General features: G+C 40.6%; 1 protein-coding gene across 4 annotated transcripts in view; it reads right to left on the reverse strand.

Annotated features, from left to right (window-relative positions):
* The window catches only part of pias2 (protein inhibitor of activated STAT, 2), a 53,393-nt gene extending 37,934 nt beyond the window's left edge, over nt 1-15,459 (reverse strand). The window contains exons 1-4 of one of the 4 annotated variants that reach the window (XM_020528817.2): nt 15,346-15,459; nt 11,126-11,597; nt 5,625-5,709; nt 3,739-3,789 (exon numbers count right to left, since the gene is read on the reverse strand). In XM_020528817.2, the coding sequence (XP_020384406.1) occupies nt 3,739-3,789; nt 5,625-5,709; nt 11,126-11,597; nt 15,346-15,369 (632 nt within the window). In that variant the 5' untranslated portion in view covers nt 15,370-15,459. Of the gene's footprint in view, nt 1-3,738; nt 3,790-5,624; nt 5,710-11,125; nt 11,598-11,922; nt 11,942-12,627; nt 12,672-15,117; nt 15,221-15,345 lie in introns of those variants that run through there. The other 3 variants (XM_020528818.2, XM_048595233.1, XM_048595230.1) reach the window with 3 other exon arrangements.
* Between the last annotated feature and the right edge of the window lie 9,918 nt (nt 15,460-25,377).

Below are 25,377 nucleotides of genomic sequence, written 5' to 3' on the forward strand. Positions count from 1 at the left end.
TCCTGCTCCTCTGATGCTGCTTGGCCTGCTGTGTTCATCCAGCTCTACACCTTGGTATCTCAGATTCTCCAGCATCTGCAGTTCCTACTATCTCTGAAACAAGTTTGTCTAATCTCTTTTCATAGTTAATACCCTCTAAACCAGGCATCATCCTGATAAACCTTATCTGCACCCTCTCCAAAGACTCCACATCCTTTTAGTGGAGCGGCAACCAGAACTGTACTCAATATTCCAAATATGGCCTAACTAAAGTTCTATACAGCTGATCACTATTTCTATGCTAGAAAAGACATAACTACAAGCTCTTCACAAAGCCAATGAGCACGGATTTTCTGGTAGGCTTACTAATGTGACAAATATTTTCTGTACTCTGTCCCATCGAAGTTCTTGCCAAAGTTCTCAGTAGCCTGTGTTTACCTCGTTCTGTAATGAACTAGTATCTGCATTATCCTTTCACTCTGCACTGGCTACAACCCATTCATGCCCATTATGTTAACACATGCAGTTTCTGCCTCTGAGCTATGTTCTATCGTAAACAGACTGTCAATATCTCATTTGGTGGAAGCAAGTGTGAAACAAAATGATGGCATTGTCTTTTCAACATCACCTTCTTGATGTTTCCCACTGCCTGACTAGATTGCACCTTTTGATCATCTAAAAGGAAAAAGATACGAGGGTAAGGCAGTGGTGGGCGGAAACAAGGGAAAACTACATGGTGCATATTTATATCATCTGTAGATATGTAAACCAGGAGAGAACCTGGAATGAACAAGAAGTGCGATGTCTAGAGTTGGATTATATAGAATAAAGGTAAAGTTGTACAGTCCTACCAGACCATAGGACTGGTCTCCCATGACAAAGAGACAACTGGTGGTGGTTTAAGCCAAGGGTCACCACACCTAAGGCAAGAGGAGAAGTCGAGAAGAAGAGTCCTTCATGGCAACCTGCAACAGCCAAATGAAGGATGACATGTGCATCTATAAATCCCCAGACCCAAAGAGGAGGCATTGAGAGTAGTAAGGGCGTGGAATGCCCTGCCTGCAAAAATAGTAGACTCGCCCACTTTAAGGGCATTTAAATGGTCATTGGATAAACATATGGATGATAATGGAATAGTTTAGGTTAGATGGGCTTCAGATTGGTTTTCACAGGTCGGCGCAACATCGAGGGCCGAAGGGCCTGTACTGCGCTGTCATGTTCTATGTTCTATGTTCTATGTTCTATGTTCTATGTTGCCCGAACTTCGGGGCATTGACTATGAGGAAAGGGTAAAAAGACTAGTATTGTTTTCATTGGAAAGATGGCAGCTAGAGGAGACCTGATAGAGGTCTACAAAATTATGAGGCATAGATACGGTGGGTAGTCAGAGGCATTTTCCCAGGTTGAAGTTTCAATTACAAGGGGGCACCAGATTCAAGGTGAGAGGGAAAAGTTTAAGGAAGATGTGCGAGGGAACTTTTTCACATGGACAGTGGTAGGAACCTGAAATGTACTACAAGAGGAGGTGGTGGAAACAGGCATGATGGTGACATTTAAGAGGCACCTGGATGGTTACATGAATAGAGAAGGAAGACAGGAATATGGACTGACTAAGGGCAGAAGGTTTGTTTTTAGTTTAGTCGATCTCCTTCCTCCCTCCCTCCCTCCCTCCCTCCCTCCCCCTGCAAACACAAGACTCTTCTCCACCTTTCCACCTCCTGCACCAATACCTTCACCACAGCATCCAAATAACTTGAAACCTGCTCTCTCCCTGTTCTGCTATCCCTCGCTCATTCAGGGTGAATTCTCTTCAAACATGAATCATTGCTCCAGCCATAATGGACCTCAATCAAAATGGTGCTCCTTGATCAACAGGTCAGTTAGCACTAGCTGGATACAGATTTTTCAAAGACATCAAAGACAATATTGATTAGCAATTAAGCCTCATGCCAACATTTCATATCCTTCACCTCATCCTCTCAAACTTGAGCAATGCTACAAATTTCACACCTGTACTTGCCAGGGTTTCACAAACTGCCATCTATGCAATCATAACATTCAAACAAGTGTGGTGTGAAGGAGCCCTAGCAAAACTGAATCAATGGGTATCAGGGGCAAAATCCCCTCTGGTTGGAGTCATACCTGGTACTTGGTAAGATGCCTGTGGTTGTTGGAGGTCAGTCACCTCAGCTCCAGGACATCTCTGCAGGAGTTCCTCAAGGTAGTGTCCTAGGCCCAACCATCTTCAGCTGCTTCATCAATGACTTTCTTTCATCATAAGATCAGAAGTCGGGATGTTCGCTGATGATTACCTAATGTTCAGCACCATTTGCAACTCCTCAGATACTGAAGCAATCCATATTCAAATACAAGATGACCTTGACAATGTTCAGGCTTGAGCTGACAAGTGGAAAGTCACATTCGTGCCACACAAATGCCAGGCTATGGCCATCACCAATAAGAAACAATCCAACCACTGCTCCTTGGCATTCAATGGCATTACCATCACTGCATCCCAAACTATAAACATTCCTGGGGGTTACCATTTACCAGAAACTCAACTGGAACTGCCACATAAACACAGAGGCTAGAACAGTAGGTTAGAGGCTAGGAATACTGTGACAAGTAGCTTCTCTCCTGACTCCCCAAAGCTTGTCCATCATCTACAAGGCACAAGTCAGGAGTGTGATGGAATACTCCCCACTTGCGTGGATGAGTGCAGCTCCAGCAACACTCAATAAGCTTGACACCATACAAGACAAAGCATCCCACTTAACTGGCACCACATCCACTCCTTCCACCACAACACTTGCACTATCTACAAGATGCAGTGCAGAAATTCACAAATGAAACTTCAACAGCACCTTCCAAACACATGACCACTTCCATTTAGAAGGATATTCACTATTTCTTCACCAACGCTGGATCAAAATCCTGAAATTCCCTCCCGAACGGCTTTGTGGGTCAACTCACAGCAAGTGGACTACAATGGTTCAAGAAGGCAGGTCATCACCACCTTCTCAAGGACAACTAGGAATGGACAATAAATGCTGGCCAATCAGCAACACCCACAACCCGTGAACAAATAAAACAAAAACGATTAAGCAACACAAAGTTGGCTAGTTGCCTTTTTGAAATTTTTGAAAAAAATTCTTTTTGGATGTGGACACCAATGGCAAGGGCATCTCATTGCCCATCTTTAATTGCCCTTGAACTGAGTGGCTGCTGTGATGGGATTCAAATCCATTTTACCAGATCAATAGCTTGGGCCTCTGGGTTTACTTGTTCAATGAAATTATTGCTATGCCACCACCTTCCTGCATTGTATTCAACATTTGCCACCAATATGTAGGTTTACTGAAGTTTGCATTAAAACACTACATTGTTTTCTCTTTTACACTGCACCTATAGCAATAATTTTTGTTCAGTTGTCAGATCCTTAACATCACAGTAATAATTCAAAAGGTCTTCGGCATTCAATTGGTAATTTTTGGGAAATTTTATTTGTATGTTTTTCCATACCAAATTCATGTATCTTCCATGGAAGAGGGTGAATATGTATCTTGCTTTTGGACGTGTTCTGATGCACAATTCCTCCTTATGTATTACTCCTCCATACTTATGTTTTACAACTCAGATTTGTGACCAAAATATCGTGCAACTTATTTGTCTCTGTAAAGGTAGAAATAAAACAAAGCAAAAAACAAAAAAAAAATTCTCCATTCATTTGAACAAGCTGCTAAAAATGGATTAACTTACCTCAATTGAACCTGCACAATATAATCTCTTCTTCCACCTGGCAAAAAGTCCCTATAAGGAATGTGATAGATCAAGTTACAGCATTGCTCCAATTTCTCTCAAACTGTGAACATTCACATATGTTTTTCAGCCATAAGAACAATATTTGAAAAACAACGCGACAAAGATAAAATATCGATAACTGTCAAAACTACACCCAATAATCTCAAATGAATACAAATCTTTGAATTTTTTGAATTTTGTTTTCATGTACTCATTCCTGAAGGTATCAACTCATCTCAGAGGACTGTCTCACAAATTCCAGCTGTACTTTGTTCCAAGTGAGTCATTCCAAATTGAAGTATTTTGACAGTTTTCTCAGAGATTGAAACCATCCAGAACAAAGAAGCATACTCCATTCACCACCTTCCAACATTCTGGCAGGTCACCACTGATGCACAGTGGCAGCAGTGTGTACCAGCCATAAGTTGCACTGCAGCACATCATCAACCATCCATCAACATCTTTCAAATCTACAAACTTGACCACCTAAAAGGATAAGAGCAGAAGATGCATAGGAACACCAGCTCCAAATTCCCCTCCAAGTCTCATACTATCCTGACTCAAATATATTAGGGCTGCTTCACTGTCATTGGGACAAACTCCTAGACAACCTTCTCAACAGTGCAGAATGTCCCTACACCCCAAAAACTGCAGTGATACAAGGTGGGAGGCTCAACACCATCTTCTCAAAGGCAATTGGTATGGCAATAAACATTTTTTTCATTCATTAACAGGATGAGGGCATCGCTGGCTAGGCAGCATTTATTGCCCATCCCTAATCACCCAGCGGGTAGTTCAGAGTCAACCACATTGCTTTGGGTCTGGAGTCACATGTAGGCCAGACCAGGTAAGGTTGGCAGTTTCCTTCCCTAAAGGACATTAGTGAACGAGGTGGGTTTTTACGACAATCGACAATGGATTCACAGTCATTAGATTCTTAATTCCAGATATTTTATTGAATTCAAATTCCACCCTCTGCCATGGTGGGATTCGAACTGGGGTCCCCAGAACGTAATCTGGGTCTCTGGATTAACAATCCAGCAATAATACCACGAGGCTATCTCCTCTCCCATTACACTTTGGTGTAGTCAACCATGTCCACATCCCAAGAACAAATTAAGTACAATGTCATTACTGTTGAGTCCTCAGTGGGCATTCACAATGTACAGTTTCTCCACAGGGAGCAACAGATCAAAAATCAGAAGCAAGTAGCCTGGTTGAATTTTCTTTGGCCTAATCTAGGGTTGCTAAAGCCAAATGTATGACTCCAGTTGAAATCACATAACTGAATCTGATCAGGATAAAAAGCTGTTGATACTGACCTCTTTTGTTGTTGTACAACTGGTAGTGCCTTTCGAAAGTAAACATTTATTGAACTACTTAACTGCTCAGAGTTACTTTATAAAATAATTAGATCACTTACAAGTTACAGAAGCAAGTCAGAGAGCTCAAAGTGCTTCTGCTGTTTTCCCACCCTCACCACCTGAGAGCAGAAATCTTCTAAAACACCTTTTTCTTATTTGATCTCTTACAAAACCTGTCTCAGATTACTATAGATCCATGGTGAGAAAACACCTTGAATTACAAAGACCTTGAATTACAGATCTATTAGAATTCTCTTGCTGCCTAATAATTCAGGAAACCTCCAGTGTATCTTTAATTCTTTACATTATTACTGCTTAGTAAAAGCCTCTCTGTCAGTGATTACTGCTGTGTGACCAAGTTTAAAATGAACTGCTTAGATTAATGTTAAAGTAAATGCAACAGAAAATTAGTTTGAGTTTACATTTGCTTAAGTAAACCCTGGCACTACTTTCACAGAGAAATACATTTGTCATTCTTACCTAGAAATGCATATTTCTTTTACTTGCTGAGGAGTCAATGCGAAGATGAAGTACTTTTCTTGGAATCGTTGAATGTTTGATGGCACTGAATTTTAAAACATAATCATTAAACAACACAATGGTAATGCAGTAGATGTGATGTATCTGCATTTGCAATAAGTCTTTTAAAAAGGTGCTTATAATAGACTCGTAAACAAGGTGATAGAATGTGATGCAGAATAGATTGCTAGTTGGCTTCAGAACAGAAAGCACAGTGGGAGTTAAGGCTGGTTATGAGTGACAGATAGTGGGACATAATGCCCAACAGGAATCTATGCTGGGACCACGGCAGTTCATACAGATAAATGTGAAGTAGAACCAATTGGTAGAAAATATAAAGAAGTCACTCATTAATGTGCAAGTCTAGACAAATCAGAGAAACAAGTGCTTGGTATGCTTGCCTTAATTGGTCAGTGCATAGAGTACAGGAGTTGTGAGGTCATGTTGCGGCTGTACAGGACATTGGTCAGGCCACTTTTGGAGTATTGCATGCAATTCCGGACTTCCTCCTTTAGGAAGGATGTTGTGAAACTTGAAAGGGTTCGGAAAAGATTTACGATGATGTTGCCAGGGTTGGCAGGTTTGAGCTATAGACAGAGGCTGAATAGGCTGGAGCTATTTTCCCTGGAGCGTCACAGTCTGAGGGGTGACCTTAAAGAGGTTTATAATAGAGTAAACAGGCAAGATCTTTTCCCAGGCATTGAGGGGGGGGGGGGGGTCCAAAACTAGAGGGCATAGGTTTAAGGTGAGAGGAGGAAGTTATAAAAGGGACCTAAGGGGCACCTTTTTCACGCAGAGGATGGTGTGTGAATGGAATGAGCTGCCAGAGGAAGTGGTGGAGGGTGGTACAATTACAACATTTAAAAGGCATCTGGATGGGAAAACGAATAGGAAGGGTTTAGAGGGATATGGGCCAAATGGGACTAGATTTATATAGGATATCTGGTCGGCATGGATGAGTTGGATCGAAGCGACTGTTTCCGTGCTGTATATTTCTATGACTCTAACTGATCTCATAGCATAAATGCATCAATCATTAAAGTTGCAGACTTACTGCAAATCTAAGTGTCCCTTGGCAGAACGGAGGCTACAATAAGTACTAAGAATCTCCCAAACTTCACCGATGATGCAAGAAGTCTATGGGGAATTCATTCCCAACTGAAAATCAGTCACAGATAATTATACTGCCTCTTGAAACACATTAATTCAGTTATGCTTTCTGTATATTGGCACCTTGAATAATTTACAATTTTAATAATAGATTCAAAGAATGGTGATTTGTATAGGTTTATGCTCTCCCATAACCTACTATATCCGATGCCACTTACAACATAAACAGCCTTCAACATAGCAAAACATCCCAAAGCACTTCTCAATTCCCATGTTAGGTTTTCTCAATCAGGCAAGCAGTGCACATTAAAGATTATCATTGTGTACTCCTGCTCCAGGGGCATTTGGAAAATAAGAAGCAAAAAATGTATCAGCTAGTATTTATGCCTAACGAATTGGAAAGTGTGCAGGTGGACATATTAGAACTAGACCGATATCAATGTCGCTGCGAAGTTGGGTAGAGTGCTTATGGATTGGGAGGCAGGAAGTTCGAATTTGGTGTTTGTAAAATGCCAGTGGAGGGGGAAACGTTGTGTGGTCCCTTTAAAAGATGAAGTGCTTTTTCCATGCTAAGAGATTTAGATTGGAAGTCTGTGAGCAGGAGCTTGAAAGTTTTCAAGTACACAGACAGCACCTGAATTGAAACATTGGTATCAAAAGGCCATTCAGTTAGCAGGCCAAGCAGCAATTTCTTTTTTACCTAGACAATAGGCTTTTGAATTTAGCCAATCAATTTGAACCAGGCACTTAGATACCAAAAAACAATTAAATTTAAATCTGATGATTTTGACAACATAGGATCAATTCTGTTGTAAGGAATATTGATATGTCATCAAGAGTATAAAAGAAGGGGACAGCTGGACAAAGCCCCAGAGCTAACTGCCATTGGTTAGAGCTAGCAGCCCTCAGCACTCAAGAGAGATTTGCTGACTCTAACAGCCTTGTCTGTGTCTTAGAGAAAGCACTCTTTAGAGTTATAAGCGTTGAAACAGACCCTTCGGACCAACTTGTCCATGCTGACCCGATATCTTAAATTAATCTAGTCCCATTTGCCAGCATCTGGACCGTATCCCCCTAAACCCTTCCTATTCATATACCCATACAATGCCTTTTAAATGTTGTAATTGTACTAGCCTCCTCCACCACTTCATCTGGCAGCTCATCCCGTACATGCAACACCCTCTGCATGGAAAAGTTGCCCGTTAGGTTCCTTTTAAATTTTTCCCCTCTCACCTTAAACATATGTCCTCTAGTTTTGGACTCCCCTACCCTGGTAAAAAGGCCATGGCTATTTACCCTATCCATATTTACCTCATGATTTTATATACCTCCATAAAAGTCACCCCTCAACCTCTGACATTCCAGGGAGATAGATTTTCCCTATAGCTCAAACCCTCCAATCCTGGCAACATCTTTGCAACTCTTTTCTGAACCCTTTCAAGTTTAACAACATCTTTCCTATAGCAGGTAGACCAGAATTGAATGCAGTATTCCAAAAGTAGCCTAACCATTGTCCTATACAGCTGCAAAATGATATCCCAACTCTATACTCAATGGGAGAAATTCAGCCTAGCTTAAAATTATGTCCTCTTGTTCTAGAGTTCCCTACTATAGGAAATAATTTTGCTGTACCTACCATGTTCAACACAACTGTACCATGATAGTTTTAAAGATCTGATTAGATCACCCTCAAACATTCTAAACTCAAATTAATAAAAGCCAAGCTTATGCAACTTCTCCTTCGAAATTAATCCTGTATGACTAGTATCATTCTGGTAAATCTCCACTGCACAGCTGTCAAGAACAATACATCTTTCCTGATTTTTAGTGTCCTAAACAAAATACAGTCTGACCAAGTCTCCATCGAATTGTAGCACCATCGCCCTTTTCAATCCAACCATTTTGAAGTAAAACCCAGCATACTACTTGTCTTAAATTATTTTTCTGCATATGCAGCAGTTTTGAGCAGTGTGTTCACGGATAATGAAATTACATTGTTTCTCAACAACATTTGGTCTCTTGCTATTATGAAAGTGTTTTAATTTGTTATTCTCCATAACTAGTCCAAGAGATCAGGAAGTTTAAATGTTTTAAACAATTCAAAGATTGATTTTATTATTACAATTTGGGTTTTCTCCCCCCAGCATGACTCATGGTAAAAAGGGTAGCCTATGACATGTTTTAAAGGGTGGGTCAATCGGTCTGTATCTTATTCGGCAGTTTGGAGAAAGCATGGAGGAGACATCAGAAGGACCATCCAACCACATACAGGCCTTCGGAGGTCCTAAGGTGGCTAATCAATGGCCACTTAACAGCCTCATCCCACACCCGCTGGGATTTTAAACCACAACAGAGCTGGGTGTGCTCATGCCATGTGAAAAGCCCAGTAGTTGTGAAGGATGGTATCAGGCCTGGGTGACACACCTCCTTTGTACATTTATGGGTCCATTGGAGCCATCCTCCAAGTCCCCAAACAGTCGAACCTCCCCATTTATCCACCACTACCTCTTCCTAGCCTCTCACATTAGACTCCCCAACAGCCTCACTAGGGACTGCCAACCTGGACCTCAAACAATACCCAGAATTACCTCTGGGTTCCTCTTTGTTGGGACTGTCTGCAGTCCAAGCAACCATTTCCCTCCCTAGTTTTCATGCGAGGTGCAGGAGAGAGCCTTTAATAGGGTCGTTAGGTAGCTATATGACACTTAGCCCAGCCTTAAAGAAAACAGTCCAGAGGCTGGACTGTGGCAGGAAATTGGCACAACAGACTGTAGCTGCAAATTCTAGGCTTGCCCACCTCTAGAACCAGCCCACAAGGTCTGGTCTATTGAACCGAGTGTAACACATACAACAATGAGGAAAAAAAAAGATCCACAAGGAATTTAATATAGCTTTTCTAGAATGTTTTTGTTTCAGTCTGACAAGCTGAAATTGAAAAAATGCATTCCCCTTTAAGGTAGCAACAACTGAAATGGTACAGCTAAAATTACTGAAAATTTAATTGTGTGGGGTGAGTGCATGTGTTCTGGTTTACCCTTTTCAAGCTTCATATTGTAATCTTTGAAAGACTAAAAGTAGTTTATTTTCCAACTAGACATATGAAAAAAAATTAATCAAAGATCAATTCTTGCACTAATCAGGAAGCCCTTACATATTACAATTAACATTACTTTTACTTCTCTCTGCATTAGGGTCATCAAGAGATTTCCAATTAAGTACTGCGATATCTTACAATATGAAGAAAACTCTGAAGATTAAATCAGATTATGAAACTCACTATGATATCTGTCATTGGCCCATGTTACAATCCCAAACAGCTAACTTCCAAATGTGAGTTAAGTGAGCAAATATTAGCAGGTTCTTTGACATCCTTTAACTATTATAAGCAGAAACTCTGGATAAACTTTCTCCCTCAGCCAGGAACACAAGCCAACTACATTACCTCAAATAACAGCTCAGCAGAGGTCAGCAAACAGTATGCACCCAAGAAAACCCAAATTAATTTATGCAGTACAGTTCCCAATTAGGATAATACTGCGGCTTTCTTTGCCTACAAAATTTGGCTATTTAGATTGTGGCAGTTCATCACAGAACTGTTATGATGTAAAAGGAGGCTATTTAGCTCAGCATACTTCCACTAGCATCATTACCTAGTGTCAGTCTCCTACTTTTTCTCCCATTCCCTTGCACATTTTTTTATCCAAATAATCAATGTCCTCTTGAATGCCTCATTTGAATCGGCCTCCACCACACTTTCGGGCAGCGCATTCCATGCTGCAACTATTCACTGAGCGAAAAAGTTTCTCACCTCAGCGGTGCTTCATTTGCACATCACTTTAAATCTATGCGCTCACGTCCTTTTTCTCTTAGTAGCAGGAGCATCTTCTCCCCATCTACTCTATCCATCACCTTCACGATTTGGAAACCTTTACCAAACCTCCTCTCAAACTTCCTTCCAAGGATAAGAGTCCCAACTCTTCAATCTATCCTCATAACTGAAGTTTCCCATTTCTGGAAACGTTCTTGTAAATCACTTCGGCATTCTCACCAAAGTATTCACATTTTTCCTAGAATGTGACACCTGCTACCGTACACCATACTCCAGCTGAGATCTAACATCTAAACAAATGCAAATTATGAAAACTCTCACCAATAGTCATGTAACTAACACTTATAATTAAGTGAGTAAGGTGTTCGAAATATGCCTATTTTTGTAGCTGTATACTTTGAAATTTGCTGTCCTTCAGAAAGAGGGGATTGGAAATAAAAAGCATGCAGATACTTGGAATTTTGTGCTCTAGCTAAGATATTCTTTTAGTCAATTACTCTAATGTTTGAATAATAAGACTTACCTAGACTTGTGGGTTTAATAAGCACGTCCAGTACATCATAAAACGGTATGCTTTTCAGTTGGACATCTGGATGGACAGGATGGATGGAAGGAGAAGCCTCTTGCATTTCTATATTTGGCTTAGTCTCATGTAGCAGCACAGAGCTAACCAATGGAGATGAGGTCTGAGGTGTGGCTGATGTGGATGCCGAAGAATGCGCAATGCTCGAGGTCAACTCAGAGTCACTTGATAGGTTATTGTTCAAAGAGAAAACTGAAGACTTTATAGCTGACAAGTCAGCAAGGCTTTCAATAGATCTAGGAAAACGGCGTCTGTACAGTTCCTTAATCTTAATCTGAACAGCTGGACTACAGCCACTCTTTAAAAGGTGTAGAGCTCTCACAAGGAGTTCATGTTTGCGACCACTTTTGTTACGACCAGCAAAACCTAACAACACTTGAAGCTCTGAGACGCGAAAACTCGAAACCATATTCTGAAAGATAAAAAGCATTCAATGTAAGTATTTTCATCAATGTTAAGTTTCAATGACTTTTTAAACCTATAATGCTTAATAATTTATGAGTTAATACTTTTCTCAGTAGTCCTATTATATTCAATGCTATTCATGTTTGATTGAACTTACTGTAATTTACTGTCACTCATATTTAAACTGGGTACATAAGAACAGGAATAGGCCATTCAACCCATCAAGCCAGCTTGGTCATTCAGTTAGATTAGGGTTGATTATCTACATTTCAGCTTTCAGGTTTAACAGATGACTATCTCCACATTAATAAATGACAAAAAGGCAAGGTTACCATTAAATCCATACTGCAGAGAAGAATGAAATTTGCAATTCTTTCGACAAAGTAACTGGTGAATCACTGATAAGAATTGTTTGACAAAGTGAAATCAGGATCTATCAAGTTCAGCTTCTCCTATTCTGGCAGTCTTTTGATAGAAGGGAAAGTGATTATTAGCTGATAATAATGATGTATCTCCAATTAGGTTACAACAGACCCAGACATAAGGGAAACCTCAGTGATGGGGAGCTTTGGGAGCATAGATCCAAAGTCATTATCTTCCTTCCATATATATTGTCATGTCTTATCATGTCACGTCAACTTATTCACACACTACATCCTAAAATGTTATTTTCTGAAATAAATCCATCTCCCAAAGGAATATGCACCTCATGGTTCTTATTTTGCCTATTTATTTTTTTGAGGAGAGAAATAAGACTAAGAGAGGTATAGAACAATTTAATGATTCCTATCTAACCTCAGCTCACCAAGTGTTTCAGTCTTCACCAGATGGGTTACAGAAGTCAATACAAAGACAGGTATAAGTTACAAAATCCAGCTCAAATCATTAGAGAACTTCCTGTTACACATCTGAACCAGTTCACATATTATAGGAGTAAAGGATACTCAAGACCATTTATGGGAATCACCAAAGGAACATAGGTGCAAGAGTAGTCCATTCATCCACATCATCCAATTATATTATGGCTGATCATCTACCTTTGTGCTATTTGCTATTCCCCAATATCCCTTGATGTTATTAGCTGCAGAGGTCTATTGATTTCAATCCTGAAGCTGGTCAACGACTGAGCTTCTACGGCCCACTGGGGTAGAGAATTCCAACGGTTAACCATCTGTTGAGAAATTCCTCCTTATCTCAATTTTAAATAGGTAATCTCAAACTGAAATTACATCTCATTTTTGACTCACCAGTCCTACTTACAGCTATCCAATAATGAGCCAAGATATTTACATTAAAAAACATTCAATTAAATTAACTTCCATTCTTTGAAACTCTAGAGAATACAGGCTCAGTTTCCCCAATCTCTTGCGAAATAATCGTGTCAGCTCAGACATTAGTCTGACTAATCTCCGTTGAACTCCCTACCTGCAGAATGTCTATTACTGATTTGAAAATTGCAGAAAGCACTCAAAACCACAATCCTGTATATACACACCCTAGATTAGCAAGCACAACTCAAAATATAATAAAGCAATCAGAAGCAAAAATTAATTGGCAAGGAGCTAGGGTATAAGGTCAGAACTTTCTGTAGGGTCAAATAGTGCTTCAAAGTTGCAAACAGTTCAGTCAAGTCTCAGATAGTGAAGTCTCAAGAAAGGGAACTGAAATCAGTGATGAGTGAACAGTTAGGCATGCCATCTAAAGATACTGGCTTGTCTTCCCAATGTTCAATTTGATGAAATTGCAATTTATCCAGGGTGGACGTCAGCCAAAATAGCCTACCAACAAAGGCACTGGAAGAGTGAAGAAGAGATGTGAGGTTGAGCCAGGTGGTTCCAAGCTACATGAAGAACCTGGCAGGCATGGCTTCAAATGAGGCGATCAAGGGGCAGCATGGAGATGAGATGAGAATTAGTAGGAGTCAAGGATGGATCTCTGGATGACTCCAATGAGAACAGTGCTGGGGGATGGTAAGGTGGTGTTGGAAAGGGACAGGAAAGTCTTTGAAGGAGATTTGCTGCTGGATAGTTCAGAGCAGGATCATAAAAATACACTTTAAATCAGCTGGAGATCACCAACAGCAAATGTTATAATATCACTTAGTGACACTCCACTTAATTCCTGTTAGAAGCAAGTTTTCTAATTTATGAAACAACGTGTCCAACTAACTTTCAAACAACTATTAACAAGGCTTTAAACATCAAGTTCTTTGTTCCACTGAATTTATGTCTTTCATGACAGCACCATGCAAATATAAGGATATGCCAAGTCGAGCGGTTTCAGGCTGATAAATCTTAGAAGTCTCAACATGTGTCTACTCTCCAACCTAAAGCAAACTAGGGAACAATTTGATTTTAGCTCGCTAACTGTGGAAATACATCACTGAACTAATACTATTAATTTGACAATATATATTCAATCCATTATATCAACCTCATCCGTCAATTCTAATAATCAATACCCTATATAATTTAGAGATTTTTCATAACTGAAGTTTCACATTTCCAAAAATCACTTCATCACCGAATTGTATTTTAGCACTACATTATCATCTACAGCTTTCTGACCTTCAAGTTATTTAAACTCAGGTAAATCATAATATTTCAGCACTAAGCATATTTAAGTTGTTTGCAGTCTGGTAACATTGTCAACTCTCTTCCTTATTTTCCATCTGTTCACTGTTAACACCTAATGACAAATGTTTGTTGGAATCACATTAATGACAGTACTTTATATTCTTAAGCTTATGACATAGGCAGCACTCACATGGCACCCAGCTGGACCCAAATATCACCTAGTGTTTTATTTAAATCAGCTAACTTGACCTAACAGCAGACATCCCTTATTTGGATTCAAAATATCCAATCAGATTATGACACTTGATGTTTGACTAATCAAAGTGTTTAAAAAAAAACGGAGGACCAGAGTTTTTTCATAAGGGAAACTTGACATGGCTAATTTGTCACAGATTTAAGACGACGGGAACAGACAGTTCTGTATGTAAAAAGGGGAATCTTTTATGAGTAAAATTTTACTTTGAAATGTTCATTCAAAAGATGCTTGTACATTAAATCTTCTATTTACTCAGATAACACAAAAAACAAACCAAAGATCGGAGAAATTCGCACCATCAAAAATACACACCAATCATGAAAGCAAAAATAACTTAAAACATCCGCATTAAAAGATATGTAAATTGCTGTCTACACCATAAAAGACAAAACAACGCGGCAGGAAATAAATCACCGAAAACGCAGTTTAGTGAAACGAAAACTTAAACTAATCAGGACTAAATTCACTTCAAGTATAGGCGATAGCCTCCTAACAGATTAGCTGGCCGGAGAAGAAAAGGCGGGGGCAATTGTCAAATCAAAGGCCTAACGGCCCGGTCACCAATAGCGAGGTGAAACTGTGGGCTTTCCAGATTATTAAAGGTCGGCTGATTTGTTTCATATAAATTTTCTCGCGGCGGCCAATTAGTTGTTGAGGTTCCGGTTTGAGGATTTTTTTTAAAAAAATCTAATTACCAGGAACGCTTCCCTAGTTGGGGTTGCTCGTTCCTCAGAGTCTTGCCTTGCCTCTTTCCCCTTGGCCCGCCGTTTCCAACTGGGCACCTTCTCTTCTCCAGGTTCCCCCTCCCTCCCTCCCTCTCTCTCTCTCTCTCTCTCTCTCTGTGTGTGTGTGTGTGTGTGTGTGTGTCTGTCTGTCTGTCTGTCTGTCTCACTCCCTCTTCCCTCACTCACTAAACCACTCACCCTCAACTCGTCAAAATCCGCCATCTTTCGGCCCGTCCCATTATGCACTGCAGTGTGGCGTCACGTTCGACGTCGACGGCGTGACGTCACCTTCACCCTTGGCCACCCCTTCACGCTCCAAAGCTTGTTACAATGACATACTTGGCTACAACGTCCGAGACTAAGCCTGATCACTGTACTGTGAGATATTGCTATCGTCTCTTGAGGCTCAAAAGCAATGATGGAGCCTGTAAGTTCCACCCCACCAAAATGGAGGGAAACGTAAACAACAGGGTGCAAGGCTGGATGAACACAGCAGGCCAAGCAGCATCATAGGAGCAGAAGGGCTGGATGAACACAGCAGACCAAGCAGCATCCTCTGCTCCTATGATGCTGCTTGGCCTGCTGTGTTCATCCAGCCCTGCACCTTGTTGTCTCGGATTCACCAGCATCTGCAGTTCCTACTATCTCGGAAACTTAAACAACACTGGGTAGATCCAAATGCCGAGGTGTCCAGCCAACAAGTAATCTCAACTCTTGAGGAGAATATGGTTAGGCCCCCACAGGACAATCCGTTTCTTTTCTGCATTTCCAACAGAGCAATATTTCCAACTGTATCTGAAAATCAACATCTGTCTGAACACCACATAAAACACCAAATTAGGTGGTGAGCGATTGCCTCCCTGCTTAACATTCAACTGTCAGCAAGAGACAAATCCTTCATCACCAGTAAAGAGACCAACACTTTGATGATGGTGATACCCTCATCAAAGTGTTGGAGAAATGAGCATCTTTGCTATCCCAGGCACTTAATTTTACCATTTACCACAGCATGTACTTGTAATGACTTTAACATTATAAAACATTCCAAAATTCTTCAAGACAGCCTAACTAGACAAACCAATATCCTGAGCCAAAGAAGCATACACTAATAGAGGAAGAGGTAGGTGTAAATGGGTCATAGTGCTTTTACTCCAAGAGTACTGAGGATGAAAGGAGATATGTCAAAGCAAGTCACATAACATGGAACTGGAGCTGAGTCTGTAAAGTTTCAGCAGAAGTTATCTCTTATTTTGCCTTGTAAATAGTTAACGTTTAACAAAACAATTTTAATGATGTTACAGTATAATTAATCTTATGACCTTTTAAAGACCTTACATTTCTATAGCAGGTTTTAAGAAACATCTGAAAATGATCAACATGCAGAGTTAGGGGAAGAAGACAGGAGAATTAATTAAGTAAATTGCTTACTTGGAGCAGATGTAGACACCATGGGCTAGGTCACTTACTGCATTGTACCAATTCTATGACCTTTAAGGAAGTGAGATAATTTGAGTTTGATAACAAAGTTAGGGTTGGACCTGAAAGAGCAAAGTACGGCAGTTTCAGAAGGAGACAGATTAGAGTGGGTGAGAGGACCAGAGAAATTAAAATAGCCGATGTCATGCTGGCAGTTTTCAATGAAGAGATCGATGGAAGGTAAGAGTCCAGGGAAGGGGTCCAAGTGGAGGGTGAATACTGGAGGCAGGTGAAGGGATCAGTGAAATGGGGTGTGGATGGGCATTGTGGTGGTGAATCCTGACTGAGAAAGTGAGCACAGAGACAGAGGTAACAGAAAAACAGTTCGACGCCGTGGTGAGCCCAAAATTCATTAAGGTGGGGGCATAGGGGTATGAAGCTGAACTTTGCTTTCTCAGGTCCAACTCTAACTTTGTTATAAAACCCACCAACAAAGGTCATCTAGACTCCAAACGTTAGCTTGCTTTCTCACCATGGATACAACCTGACCCGCTGTGATTGCCAGCATTTTCTGTTTCCAGTTCAGATTCCAGCATTTGTAGTAATTTTCTCTGAGATAGAAAACAGCAGTCTTCGCGATGAAAAGGACATGACGTAGAAATAAACACAGAGAATTCTAGTAGACTCAGCAGGTCTGGCTGTGGAGAGAGAAACAGTTAACGTTTTGCGACTGGTACATCTCTTCCTCAGAACCGAGGTTAGAGGTAGAAAGCTCAGCGTGTGATCAACTAGAATGCAGACTTTGAAACAGTGACCAGGGAATGGAATCAGTGTCTGTGGATTGAAGCTTGTGATGAGGGCCAAAGGCATTTTTTCCTGTCTTCCCAGTGTTTAATTGAAAGACATCCTCTAGGTTAAGAGCAGACTTTGGAAAAACAGTTTGAAAATATTAAGACAGCAAAAAATGTTTAATTGTATACGAGTGATGGTCATTAACTGAATACCCTTTATTTACTTGTGCTCATAACTATTTTCTTATTAACTGAAACTGTGGGACAAAGTATATGGAATACTGAACTCCATCAGCTGTAAAGGAAGGGAATAGAAACCCACTGAGGGAAATACTGGCTGCTTTGCAGCCATTAATTGCCAGTTGGCCCAGTAATAGGATGGAGGCAGGGCTTCCATGTTTCAAGAACTTGGAAAGCTGTCGGCCAATCAGAGACTGGCAGTTCTGGCATTTCCACCAATAGTATTGCAACAATGAGTCAAACTACAACAGGAAGATAGAGGGCTTGGTGACGTGTTGCAATGAAAACAATCTGTCTCTTAACATCGGCAAAACTGAAAAACTGATCATTGACTTCAGAAAGAAAGGAGGAGAACATGTCCCCATTTACATTAATGGAATTGAGGTTGAAAGGGTGAAGAGCATCAAGTTCCTCGGAGTGACAATAACCGACAACCTGTCCTTGGCTTCCCACGTAGATGTGACGGTCAAGAAGGCACAACAATGCCTCTTCGTCACGTGGCTCAGGAAATTTGGTATGTCCATAAGGTCCCTCACCAACTTCCACAGATGCACCATTGAAAACATACTATCTGGGTGCATAACGGCCTGGTATGGCAACTGCTCTGCCCAGAACCATAAGAAACTACAGAAGGTGGTGTGCATAGCCCGGACCATCACAAAGCCAATCTTCCAACCATGGACTTCATTTACATGGCTCGCTGCCGCGGAAAGGTTGCCAACATCATCAAAGACCCATCGCACCCCAGTCATGATCTCCTTCAACCTCTTCCGTCAGGTAGAAGATACAGAAGCCTGAATACATGCACAAGCAGGTTCAGGAACAGCTTCTCTCTGGCCGATATCAGGCTGATGAATGGACTCTAGTTTCAAATAATGTTGATCTCGCCTAGTACACGCCCTGTGCAATGTAACCTTGTATGCCTCTGTCTAAGGCATTTTGATCCGTACATTCTTTGCTTACTATGATCTGCCTGTACCAACTAGTGAACAAAGCTTTTCACTGTATTTCGGTTCACATGACAATCAGTAAATAAATATGTATGTATGTATGTATGTATGTATGTATGTGTGTGTGTGTGTGTGTGTGTGTGTGTATGTATGTGTATGTATATATATATCATTTTATATAGCGCACCTGCGGTTTGAGGTGTTGAGTTGCATTGTTTCAGTCCAACATGTGAGTTTTCCCAGAGCACCAAGCTTACGGCCCTGGGCAATGGTGCTCCATGCTTTGATGGGAGGGAAATCTGGAGGAGTTACACCTTGGGTGGATGTCCTCCAATGTGCCTAGGCTGCCTATTAGGGTGGTTACCAAATACCAGCTACCAACCCAGGCAGGGAAACTTGCTGGACTGAGGACTTAGTGTGGGCCTCTCCCACTGCTAGTTGATTCTTAGAGCTAGTGTGAAGAGAGACTTAAATGGACATAAATTATTTTTTCATCAAAAAATAATGTTGTTAATACAAAAATTTAACTATAATTAAGTTACAACCAAACTGTGGATCTAGATTCAAAGAATCACAGACTCCGGAAGGAGGCCAATCAGGCCATTGTGCCTTTAATATTTCTTTGAAAGAAAGAAACAATTATTCCCACTAGCCACTATGTTCCCATAGCCCTGTAACTGTTTTTCATGTCAAGCATCATACAATTCCCTTCTGTGAGGCTCTGTGTCCTCAACAACATATAACGTCCACCTTTTCTTCAAATTAAAAACATAAAGTTTATTTCAGTTTCATACATTAAGGTGTCATGGTGAGTTAGTTGGGCCAAATTGGGTGTGGCAGAACAGTCATCATTAACTAAAAGGCTGCAATAAAAATAGAAAACACAGCTATTAAACCAACAAACAAAACAAAATCATTGTTAATATGAACCATTATTCAACAGAGAGTAATCAAAAGGAAAAAATGTAAAAGTTAAACTAAAACATTGTGGTGCCAAACACTAAAAGTGAAGGAAAATCAAGATTAAAAATTTTAATTACAATTAATCACCATAAATATTCTTAATCCTTTGATAGCCCCAATATGAATGCAAGTCATTGATTATGATGACAATCACTATTATAACAGTTAAAATGTTATACTTTCATTACATTTTCTGCTGTTGTTTAAGAATCCAGATTCCAGACATGTAACTTCTACATTGTCCACATTAATAGAGATGATATTCATGTAAAAAGCTTAACTGCTGTAGTAGTCAGTATGGAAGAGCAGCAATTGAAATAACAATTGAATCTTTAACAAAATGAAAGCTGCAAAGGCCCTTATAGAAGCCTTATGTAAAGAAAACATTCCACAGCCTGAGGGCTAAACAACTGAAGGTGCAACTATCAATAACGGATCATTTCATATTGGGGATGCATAGGGACCAAAAATAGAGGAGCGCAGATGTCTCAGATTGTTGTGGGGCTGGAGAAGGTTATAGGATTAGGAACAAGCGAGACCATGGAATGACTTGAAAACAAAGATGTGAATTTTAAAGACAGAGTTTTGGAGAACAGAACAGGACCGAAACCATTGCTGAAGAATGGTCCAGACCCGAAACGTCAGCTTTCCTGCTCCTTTGATGCTGCTTGGCCTGTTGTGTTCATCCAGCTCTACATCTTGTTATCTTAGGACAGAAACCAATACTTGTCTTGGGAACTGCTCCTCATCGAGGTGGTCTTCAAGTTGCAACTGTCATGCTTAACAAGAAATTTTGCTTAGAACAGTGAATACATGATACACTGGAATTTGCTCAATAAGATATGTATAGGGTAGGTGGTTATGGATAAATTTGCAAAATGTGGTAAGGCATGACAGAAGGCAGCCTACACTAATTTTTGTAAAGCTTTTGACCAAAGCTTCATGTGGCCCATGTAAATAGCTGGAAGTTATCGAAATGCATGGTTAAATTATATATTTTTTCTTGGTCGGCTTGACTCAGCTCCAAGATCCACAAAGGGTTAAGTAGAGTTTTCACAGAACTATTTTTCTGTAACTAAGGTGTGAGACACATGTCACATGTCGTTTTCAATGTTTGTAATACATTTCAGGAGTTCAAAATAACTCCAGCAGCAATCCAAGACTCAGGCAGCATGGTTAGTTCTGCTGCTTCACAGCACCAGGGACCTGGTTCAATTCCACCCTTGGGTGACTGTCTGTGTGGGTTTTCTCTGGGTGCTCCAGTTTCCTCCCACAGTCCAAAGATGTGCAGGCTAGGTGGATTGGCCAGGCTAAATTGCCTGTAGTGTCCAGGGATATTAGGGTTAGACATGGGGAAATGCAGGGGTAGGGGAATGAGTCAGCGTGGGATGCTCTTTGGAGGGGTGGTGTGGACTTTTTGTGCCAAATGGCCTGTTTCCACACTGTTGGGGTTTTATGATTCAACTAGTTTATAATTAATATAAAGGAAAGGCCTGGGGAATGAAAATTAAATATTTTTACAAATGTGATAATGACTGATTTTCACCATAACTAACAGCCAATTAATAAAATTCTTTTATTGATAGTTTATTAAGGGAGGTACAGGAAAAGTAGTTTACCCTTCTCATTTGTGTTATAGTTTAATTTCTAACATTAACTTGAAAGTTGACATTCATAAAGAAATAAAAATATACAGTTGAATAATAAATTGACCAATGAAATGAAATGAAATAATATGAAATAGAAGTCTCCTCTCATCCTTCGTCGCACCAATGAAAAAAGCCTTGGCTCCCTCAACCTTTCCTCATAAGACCTGCCCTCCAGTCCAGGCAGCATCCTGGTACATCTCCTCTGCACCCTCTCTAAAGCTTCCACATCCTTCCTATAATGAGGCAACCAGAACTGAACACAATATTCCAAGTGTGGTCTAACCAGGGTTTTAGAGAGCTGCAGCACAACCTCGCGGCTCTTAAACTCAATTTCCCTGCTAATGAAAGCCAACACACCATACACCTTCTTTACAACCTTATCAACTTGTGTAGAGACTTTGAGGGATCTATGGACGTGGACCCCAAGATCCCTCTGTTCCTCCACACTACCAAGAATCCTGCCATTAACTCTGTATTCTGCATTCAAATTCGACCTTCGAAAATGAATGACTTCACACTTTCCTGGGTTGAATTCCATCTGGGACTTCTTTGCCCAGCTCTGCATCCTATCAATGTCCTGTTGCAATCTACAACAGCCCTCCATGCTATCCACAACTCCACCAACCTTCGTGTCATCGGCAAACTTACTAACCCACCCTTCCACTTCCTCAGCCAAGTCATTTATAAAGATTACAAACAGCAGAGGTCCCAAAACAGATCCCTGCAGAACACCCCTGGTCACTGAGCTCCAGGCTGAATACTTTCCTTCTACTACCACCCTCTGTCTTCTATTAGACAGCCAGTTTTGTATCCAGATTGCCAAATTTCCCTGAATCCCATGCCTCCTTACTTTCTGAATGAGCCTACCATGAAGAACCTTATCAAATGCCTTGCTAAAATCCATATACACCACATCCACTGCTCTGCCTTCATCCGTGTGTTTTGTCCCATCCTCAAAAAATTCAATAAGGCTTGTAAGGCATGACCTGCCCCTCACAAAGCCATGCTGACTATTTCTAATCAAACTGTGCTTTTCCAAATAATCATAAATACTATCTCTCAGAATCCTTTACAATAATTTGCCCACCACAGAAGTAAGACTGACTAGTCTTTAATTCCCAGGATTATACCTATTCCTTTTCTTGAACAAGGGAATGACATTTGCCACCCTCCAATCATCTGGTACTACTCCAGTGGTCAGTGAGGTCGCAAAGATCATTAACAAAGGGGCAGCAATCTCTTCCCTCGCTTCCCATAGGAACCTTGGGTATATTCTGTCTGGCCCAGGAGACTTATCTATCCTCATGTTTTTCAATCATGTTCTTCACGTTTTTGTAATAACCTCCTATTTTAACTAGATCAGCCATATAAATACTCATGGCTACAAGAGTAGGGCAGATACTGGGAACTTAATGGTGAGTAACTCACCTCCAGTCTCCACAGATCCAGGTAACTATCTACAAATCAGCAGTATGTTGGATTATTCTCCAATTGCCTGGATGCATGCTTCATCAACAAACAAGAAACTTACCACTATCCAGGTCAAAGCAGTTGCTCTTGTTTGGTAGCCTATCAACCAACTTAACTCCAAGTGTTCCTCTAATCAACACACCATCTTTACTTGGAACAAAATTGCCCTTGTTTCATTCATGGCATGTGAGCATCACTGGCCAGCATTTAATTGCTCTTTTCCTAGTTGTTCTTGAGAAGCTGGTGTTAGCTGCCTTCTTGAACCATTGAAGTTTGTGAAGTTATGCACATAATGCTAGGGGATATAGATCACATTTGTTGGAGAAGACACATGCTTTTCATCTTGCACTCATCAGAACTGACACAAAATTGCGAAATTTCAAAGGGAGCAACAGTTTGTACTGTGTGAGTAAATGGCAAAGATTGGTTGTCAAACCATATCTGACTGGTTGAGGCATTACTATGGAGAATCCACCCTTGTGCTGCTGGTCCATACCAGTTTTGTTAAATTATATAAAAGACACAGTGTCTGGATATGTTCCCTTTCCCTGCAGTGGACAGGCCCCTTTGTATGAATATAAGTAGCTTATAGCAAAAGTAAGTGGGCCACATTGTGAGCTTGACTGACAATCTTAAATTGGTTCTTAGTGCAATTCTTAGCACATTTGAAATTGCACAGTAAGTGCTGTCCAACTGTAGAATCACATGGAACATTGGACATTACATGTTCTGAATTTTGTAAGCATAGATTGATTAGGTGTGATGAATTCTCTGCTTTTGAGAACAGCCAAAGGATTAACACAGTAGCTGATCAGTACCCTTTCTCATGCAAAATATATTGTGTTTCCTTTGAAATTTAGAATTCTTGCATCTGTCCAAAGAATAATAGACAAAAAGTTTCAATAAAATGCCCTTTTTTTAGGAATATGCAAGTTCTGTACTACTATACCATGAAACTAACAATGAAACTATACATCTAAAAGATATTTCTGAATTTTTAAAAGGTTGTTATTTTTAATTATCACTAGATTATCAGGCACTGACAAATGCATTGGAGACAGTTCAGAGACGGTTTACTAGACTAATATCTGGAATGGGGACTTGTTTAATAAGGATTTGTTCAACAGCTAGGCTCACACCTGGAGAATTTAGAAGAGTAAGAGATGATTTGATCGAAAAATATAAAGTCCCTTGGTCTTGAGAGTGTAGATGTGAAGAAGATATTTTCTCTCATGGGCAAACTAGAATTGGAGGTCACTGTTTAAAAATCAGGGTTTCCCCTTAAAACAGAGACGAAGCACAATTGTTTCTCTCAGAGGGTCATGAGTCTTTAGAACACACTTCCTGAAAAGGTGACAAAAGCAGTGTAGGCCATTTGACCCATTGAGTCCAATCTGCCATTCAATTAGATTCACTTGTGAGACTAGAACATTGCTGGCTGGCTAGCATTTATTGCCTGTCCCTAATTGCCCTTGAGAATTTGGTAGCGAGCTTCCATGATAGCGTCATTTAAGATGTATCTAGACAGATACATGAACGGGCAGGGAGCAGAGGGATACAGATCCTTGAAAAATAAGCAACAGGTTTAGATAGAGAATCTGGATCGGCGCAGGCTTGGAGGGCTAAAGGGCCTGTTCCAGTGCTGTAATTTTCTTTGTTCTTTGAGCTTCCTTCTTGAACCACTGCAGTCCATATGCTATAGGTAGACCTACAATGCAATTAGCTAGGGAATTCCAGGATTTTCGCCCAGCTACAGTGAAGGAACAGCAGTACATTTTCAAGTTTGGATGATGAGTGGCTTGGTGGGGGACTTACAGATGGTGCTGTTCCCATGTACCTGCTGTCCTTGTCCTAGATGGAACTGGTTGTTGGTTTGGAAGGCACTGCCTAGGATGTTTGGTGAATTTCTGCAGTGTATCTTGTAGATAGTACACATTGCCGCTACTGAGAGTTGGTGGTGAAGGGATTGGATGTTTGTATATGTGGTGCCAGTTGAGCGGCTGCTTTGTTGTGGATGGTGTTAAGCTTCTTGAGTGTTGTTGGAGCTGCACACTCATCCAGGCAAGTGGGGAGTACTCCATCATACTCCTGACTTGTGCCTTGTGGACAGGGTTTGGGGAGTTAGGATGTGAGTTACTCACTGCAGTATTCCTAGCCTGCAGAAGAGCAGAACCTGCTCTTGTAATCACTGCGTTTATATGGAGAATCTAGTTCAGTTTCTGGTCAATGGTAAGCCCCAGGATGTTGACAGTGGGTGTGATGAGGTGGGGTTTGTGATTTGGGGGAACGTTCAGCGATGGTAATGCCATTGGATATCAAGGAGTTGTGGTTAGATTGTCTCATATTAGAGATGGTCATTGCCAGGCATTTGTGTGGCGTGAATGTTACTTGACACTTTTCATCCCAAGAATGGATGTTGTCTATTTCCTGTTGTATTTGAACATGAACTGCTTCAGTATCAGATCATATACTGTTTAAAAATCTGACAATCTGAGTCTTGAATATTCTTAACAAACTAGTCTCAACAGCTCTCCGAGGTAGAGGATTCCACAGATGCACTACCATCTGAGAGAAGAAATACCTCCTCATCTCTGTCTTAAATGGGTGACCTCCTTACTCTGAGATTACACATTCTGGTCCTAGACTCTCCCAGAAAGGGAAGTGACCTTTCCATATTTAACCTACCAAGTCCCCGAAGATCTTACATAATTCAATAATGTGTCCTCTCATTCTTCAAAACTTTAATGAGCA

This window comes from Rhincodon typus, chromosome 1, assembly GCF_021869965.1.
Source record: "Rhincodon typus isolate 14 chromosome 1, sRhiTyp1.1, whole genome shotgun sequence".
Classification (NCBI taxonomy): Eukaryota; Metazoa; Chordata; class Chondrichthyes; order Orectolobiformes; family Rhincodontidae; genus Rhincodon; species Rhincodon typus.